This window comes from Sabethes cyaneus, chromosome 1, assembly GCF_943734655.1.
Source record: "Sabethes cyaneus chromosome 1, idSabCyanKW18_F2, whole genome shotgun sequence".
NCBI lineage: Eukaryota > Metazoa > Arthropoda > Insecta > Diptera > Culicidae > Sabethes > Sabethes cyaneus.
In genome coordinates this window covers 113,992,748-114,000,127 of record NC_071353.1, presented here as the reverse complement: position 1 = coordinate 114,000,127, position 7,380 = coordinate 113,992,748, and the positions used below count along the sequence as shown (strand labels likewise).

The 7,380-nt window shown below is 38.0% G+C and overlaps 1 protein-coding gene across 1 annotated transcript; it reads right to left on the bottom strand.

Annotated features, from left to right (window-relative positions):
• Window positions 1-1,325: 1,325 nt before the first annotated feature.
• LOC128741549 (beta-1,3-glucan-binding protein-like) lies at window positions 1,326-2,568 on the bottom strand. Its single transcript, XM_053837459.1, has 2 exons — window positions 2,350-2,568; window positions 1,326-2,282 (listed from the first exon to the last, which is right to left on the bottom strand). Exons 1-2 carry the CDS (start codon window positions 2,557-2,559, stop codon window positions 1,326-1,328), a joined length of 1,167 nt encoding a protein of 388 aa, XP_053693434.1. The 5' UTR covers window positions 2,560-2,568.
• Window positions 2,569-7,380: the final 4,812 nt, after the last annotated feature.

Below are 7,380 nucleotides of genomic sequence, written 5' to 3'. Positions count from 1 at the left end.
TTGTAAATCCTTCACAAATTTGTAATGCTAATGTTTTAGTTATTATTTAGATGAGAAATTAAAGGTCTGTTTGTCTTGTCGAGCGAAGTATTGTCAGTGGTATACATGTTTAAGAAACAACAATGTTCTTAAGGGTTTGTTGGGCTTAACCCTCTAACGGGCAACATCGTAAAAACGATGCGATCAAGCTAATGACTATTTCATCATGAAAGTACACTTAAAAGAACCTTAGGTTCTGATTTTCATTCAAAAATAATTATCTGGAGCAGCGCCAGGTAAGAAAAAGTCCAATTTCTCTTTTTCGTTTTTCATGTCTATCGCTCTACCCAGATATTTTTTCAATTCAAATATATTACAAAATTGAAATGAGGCATAAAATTTACTCATAGAAAAAATTTCAGGTTTATCATTTTGTTCTAGATGCCCTTCTTCTTCACAAGTAAAAAAGGGAATATTCGCGCATTAATTATTTTCGGAATTTTTCGGAATTTTTGTTTTTGACATAACATAACTTTTGAATGCATAGTCAGAATGTTGTCAGGTCAAAAGGTCAGGAAATCTGTTCTGAACACATTTGGCATATTCTCAAATTAAAACAAATTTCATATGCGGCTCTGGAGCTCCAAAAGCGAAGACCGTCTACAGACGGTCTTACCCGTTAGAGGGTTAAATAGCATTAAAAGGCTTGAACCTTCTTCATCGACAGACTTTGCATCTGACTGTATATGTTAGATTTCAATTCAATGACAATGTTAGAGCAACGAACCTTTGAATCACTAATTCTGCAAAGCTTGTCCTGTTAAACCGGTATTAGAATACCAAAGCATTATTATAGGTATAGCTAATTTCTGTCAAAAATTGCTCAGCAGGTATAAATCAGAATTAACACTCACTCCACTAGCATGTTTATTACTGTTATAGATTCTGTAATAACGTCCGATCACCTGCAAAAACAGAAGCAAAACTGTTTTGTTAATGAATATAATCAACCAAATGTGATTATGTATATTAGCATACTTAACCGATATATAAATTCTAATAACATAACAAAAAAACAAAAATTATTTATATCCTTTAATTCTACTACTATACGTATTTCGGTTTCGACGTGAGACCTTCTTCAGTTTCAGGTATTCTACTAAGACGCAATAAGTGCATAAACAGGAAAAGCTTTATACCAAATGTGATAAATATTTTATTTATCTCATCGTCACCCCAGCTTGTTTCTTAAAATTAACTCCAATAAACTAATATAATAATGCAATACAGCCCTGCATCATAGTTTAATAAGGCTGTTTTTACCCTCTCCGATGGTCATCACTCATTTACAGAGCCCAAACTCTAACATAATCCACCTGCAGTGAAGAGGATTTGCCACGGTTCACGTCCATTTGCCACGTTGGTACCCAATAGCCTCTGCCGTTCCAGAAATCACGTGCCGCCGCAGGGGAATTATTAGGCCACGGTTTAGCTCGAGGCCCGTTATTTGCTGGTGGTACATCCGGGAAAAAGCCGTTGGTCCCACCAACGGCTAGATTCATAATCAGGTAGAACTCTTGATCGAATGGTGCCATCACGCTTGCGTGCATCCAAGGATTTTCCGAAGCCGGAGATTGTGTGACAAATCCACCTCGGTCCCAAAATCCAGTTTCAGCGTCGATTCGGCGAAGCACTTGATCATCCACACTGAACGTGATGTGATCCGGAGTCCATTCCAACTGGTACCGGTGGAATCCAACATTGAAACCTTGTCCAGGGGCACTGTTCAAATGGCTCACTGTCGTTTCATATCCATTCATATCATAGCTAGGACCAAAATGTAGGGTAGATCCTACTTGTTCGACACCGATGTGAACGCCGCTAGCATCTCTATAGTCCAGGTTTCCACGGGATTCCACAAGATCGATCTCACCAGATGCTGGCCAAGTGCCGTAAACTTGACGTCTTGGTAAGAGCCATATAGCAGGCCAAAGCCAATCGCCAGTAGGCATCCTTGCACTCACTTCTAGTCGGCCGTATTTAAAACTGAACGACTCAGATGTTCGCACTCGCGCACTTTTAACGGGATTAACGATATGTTCTGGATTTCCCGCACGTTCACATCCCCAAAAGAAAGGTCCAGTGCATTGATCAGCCGGCTGGCCACCGTGGATATTTAGTGTGCCGCTAGTGAGGAAAGCCTCACCGGTATCATCAGAAACCAGTGTAGGGCGTATATAAAAGATACCGTTTTCACAATAAGAATTAGAGCGGTGATTCGCATACCACTGGAACTCCCAGTTCTGTAGATGAAATTGAAAATATATTAAATCTACTACAAAGGACTATTCTACTAGTATAAATGCTTACTCCGCCACCGGCTAAGGTGCTCTCATGCTCCCACGTCTCGAGATCCAGGAAATCGAAATTGTCTTCAAAGATCAATTCTCCAGAACAGTACGGTCCTGCGCGGGCCTTTATTCCGCTTGCAGTTGTTACCGATGCCGTACATTTAGGTGTACCGTCTTCTTCAGCTAGAACTGCTGCCACCAGACAGCCTATCAAAATTATCAACTTCATTTTAGCGCGGTCAAACAAAACAGCGTACTGATCCGGTATTGTTGATGAACACTTATTTATACTCGACAGATTCATCAATCCCCACCCCCAATATTGTGTTTTCCTAATGAATTATCTTATCGAAATATCCCGGTCTAGATTTTTTTAGCTGAATCTATTTTAATTCATTCCAGATACTGCAGGAAGCACTCATAAAGCTAAAACGATTATCTTCCGCGAGCTGTACAATCTATATCATCCCTATCGTAAGGCACTCTCGGGGTCAGATAAGATTAATTCTGTTGGTCATTAATTTATGAAATACGATGACAAGGGTGGCAAAGGTTAAATAAAAAATTGGCACGCATCCTTCGCATGCTTCGTCACGGAAAGCGATTCAACAAACACCAATAATTCACTCCTAATCACGCTGCTAACGTTTTGTTTATCTTACAATGGTTGTTCTTGGAAAAGCCGACCGGAAGTTCAAAAAAAGTTCGAAAGCCGGATATCTTGCCAAAGTCGAATAGAAACTATGTGGCGCCAAAATGTTGAACATTGAACACCTGTTGTTATCAACTGTCGGAAGGCACATTGCCCCGTATCTTAAATCTAAATTGCGGGTACAGAAATCTGTTTTAAAAAATTTCTATCTGCCTGACTAAAGTTCCTCTGTTGAGCGTCTTAGTGGAATTTGAAAATAAAGAAAGTGGAATAGAGCAATTGTAGAGTTTATGATTATCTGCAATAGTTTTATTTTATGTATTTATTTATTTATTTATTAATCTTTTTCTACCCAGTCTAGTGGCTTAAATGATCTTAATTAAACCGAATTAAAACTAAAAACAGAACATCTTTTCAGTCTATTGATAAAATTGCGTGCGGGTTCACCGAACAATTCTTCGGCCAAGCTAAAAGTGCGGATCATACATTGATATGATGGGCTGATTTAGCCCATAGGACGTGCGACGAAAGTTATACTGTAGTAAAGCCGTTTACCTGGTTGGTCTCTGCTGTGCTCGAAAACTCAATGACGATAGCAGCCATGAGACATCAAGTTATACATTGAGTAATTTTGCTACGAAGGTTTCTTGTTGATGTTTTGTGTCATGTTTCAAGCTTATCCAATTTCAACAACCGGCAGCGATCGTCGTACGGCGGTAGATTTAAGGATTCGTTCCATAGTAGTTTCCTGAGAGCAAGATGAATTAACCGTTTTTGTATACGTTCTAGCCGTAGAGCCCAAGATAGATAATGAGAATACCATTCCAATGAAGCATTTTCGAGGATTGGTCGAACTAGTGCACAATACAGTGATTTAAAACAGTAAGGCTCCGTAAAGTCTCTAGAGAGCTTAGATATAAATCCTAGTTGCCGAGTCGCTTTGGCAACTATCGTAGATCGATGCAGATCGAATGACAATTTTTGATCCAAAACCATGCCAAGATCGCTCACTTGGTCTGCCCTGTGTAGAACAATACCTTCGATACTATAGTCGAATATAATAGGGAAATGATTGCGATTGTACGTCATGATGACACATTTTGGAACGCTAATCGTAAGTCGATTTCGAAACAATTAACAAAGCTATCCAGAAGTTCTTGTAGGTGCGTGCAATCATCAGGTGAACGAACTTCATAAAACATCTTCAAATCATCCACATTTACTAACTTGTGACCATGCTCACCTGTTTTAGGTTGGCGAAGTCCATACCATCGATCAAAACACCAACAGCTGACGGTAAAATAGTCGTATCATGGCGAACGTCATTATTCCATGCAATACGAGCGTGGTTATAGTCTACGCATACCAGCAACAATTGGATTTATCGTTACACATCTCTTTGACCGTTGCTATGTGCTCACTTAACACGACAGAATCATGACTTTTCTCAGGTGAAATATAAAGCGTGCAAAGTAGAATTTTCATACCCCGTATAATAGTAATGCTCCAGATGCCTACCGTTCACTGTTTCAGCCTGGTTACAAATATGTTTTTATGATATCGCGATTAGCACATCACCAAACCGTCGTCTACTGCTGTTGAGTGGACTGCGATCACACCGAAAGACATTGTAACCTGTATCGAACAGTTACTGTCACAGAATGCAGTCGTCACGGCCAGTTTCTGTCAACATGATGCCGTCGAAATTGCAATTAAGAGTAGCAAGAAAAACGTCGTCGATTTTCGTCCTAAATCCTCGTACATTCTGGTAATACATCCAGAAACGGCCGGTAGCGTTGCGGGGTGTCTCAGTTGTAGAAACTGCATCAAGCTGCGTCGGTGTTTAATTATCACAAGGCCATTTGGAAAGATACAAGATTCATAATGAGAATCATTTGAATCATGAAGTAAGTTTGCAAAGTAAAACCAAATTGATTCAGCTTTGGAAGCTTTGCAAAGTGCTATTATTGAAGCCAGGAACAATTCTGTTCCGAAGGTCCAAATGAAATTAGATACTCCAATTGTTGATGATAATCTTCAATGACTTATTAGGCTGAAAAATGGACGTAGTCGTCTATATCAACGAACTCGAGATCCCGCTTTGAAAATTATTTATAAAGATTTGCAACAAGAGATTAATTTACTGCTTTGAGGAATGAAAAGTTTGCGAATAAGATTGAGCAGTTAAAACCTTATTTAAAACCTTTCTGGAAATTGTCAAAAATTCTGAAGAAACCTTCAAAGCCTATTCCAGCAATAAAAGATGGAGATCGTATTCTTTTGACAAATGTACAAAAGACTCAAAGACTTGCTCAGCAGTTTGAAAATGTTCATAATTTGAATTTGAATGTGAAAGCTCAGTTGAAAACGATGTCTCCCACAAATATGATCAAGTTTCTACTCATAACGTCTCACCTAATAAAGTATTTGAAACTGACTTGGATGAGGTTCGTTCAATTATCAAAAAATTCAAGAACATGAAAGCACCTGGTGATGATGGGATATTTTACATTTTGATTAAAAAACTCCTTGAAATCACTTATCAAGTTTTGGTCAAAATATTTAATAACTGTTTCAAATTAGCATATTAGCAACTTATGGAAACCTGCTAAGATTACACCTATTTTGAAGCCAGATAAAAATCCAGCGAAGGCTTCAAGCTATGGGCCAATTAGTTAACTTCCTTCCAAAAGTAAATTATTTTTAACAGTAAAAATTTTTAACAGAATGATGTCACACATTAGCAGTCGTAGTAGTAGTAGTAGTAGTAGTAGTAGTAGTAGTAGTAGTAGTAGTAGTAGTAGTAGTAGTAGTAGTAGTAGTAGTAGTAGTAGTAGTAGTAGTAGTAGTAGTAGTAGTAGTAGTAGTAGTAGTAGTAGTAGTAGTAGTAGTAGTAGTAGTAGTAGTAGTAGTAGTAGTAGTAGTAGTAGTAGTAGTAGTAGTAGTAGTAGTAGTAGTAGTAGTAGTAGTAGTAGTAGTAGTAGTAGTAGTAGTAGTAGTAGTAGTAGTAGTAGTAGTAGTAGTAGTAGTAGTAGTAGTAGTAGTAGTAGTAGTAGTAGTAGTAGTAGTAGTAGTAGTAGTAGTAGTAGTAGTAGTAGTAGTAGTAGTAGTAGTAGTAGTAGTAGTAGTAGTAGTAGTAGTAGTAGTAGTAGTAGTAGTAGTAGTAGTAGTAGTAGTAGTAGTAGTAGTAGTAGTAGTAGTAGTAGTAGTAGTAGTAGTAGTAGTAGTAGTAGTAGTAGTAGTAGTAGTAGTAGTAGTAGTAGTAGTAGTAGTAGTAGTAGTAGTAGTAGTAGTAGTAGTAGTAGTAGTAGTAGTAGTAGTAGTAGTAGTAGTAGTAGTAGTAGTAGTAGTAGTAGTAGTAGTAGTAGTAGTAGTAGTAGTAGTAGTAGTAGTAGTAGTAGTAGTAGTAGTAGTAGTAGTAGTAGTAGTAGTAGTAGTAGTAGTAGTAGTAGTAGTAGTAGTAGTAGTAGTAGTAGTAGTAGTAGTAGTAGTAGTAGTAGTAGTAGTAGTAGTAGTAGTAGTAGTAGTAGTAGTAGTAGTAGTAGTAGTAGTAGTAGTAGTAGTAGTAGTAGTAGTAGTAGTAGTAGTAGTAGTAGTAGTAGTAGTAGTAGTAGTAGTAGTAGTAGTAGTAGTAGTAGTAGTAGTAGTAGTAGTAGTAGTAGTAGTAGTAGTAGTAGTAGTAGTAGTAGTAGTAGTAGTAGTAGTAGTAGTGATTATCAAATGAATTTCACACTAATGCAGTTACAGAAGGACCAAAAGGGATTGGGCAGACCCACAAGCAGAGGCGCTTGTGCGCATTCCGGGTTTATAAGTGTCGCCTTCCAACATTAGGATCCTTCCATGCAATAATCAATTTCGCTGTACCAATTTTAACCCACATGATGATTTATTTGTTTTGAATTGAGAAGTGCCATATTTGCTTCAGACCTTAAGGATTCAGGTTGGCATTCCACTCCATCATCCGGCCTTCCACATTTATGATATCAATAATAACACTATTAATAATATGATATTAAAATTAAATGTGGTTTATATGGGCAAAAATAGAACAATCTCACCAGCAGTCCTTCGTATGGAATAGAGTTGTGTCCATTGAGGTTCCATGAGTGCTTCTAATTATTAATTTTATTTTTTCATTCTGGTATCCATGTGCAGTATTATAACTCGTTTTGGCCAAAGTTTTTACCATATAGCGGGAGATGCTTCATAAGCTAAAACGAAAAAAATAATTAAAATAACCTATATTGGGCTTACCTATTAGCAAGGCCGTGTGGCTCTGTCGTCTGCCCAAAACCTCGGTTTTGAGATCAGGCAGCCGGGAACCACCCAGCATCGCACCTCCTAGCTTGACTACACAATAGAGCATTACCAGGTATAGCCACGTGGTGGCATTAGGTA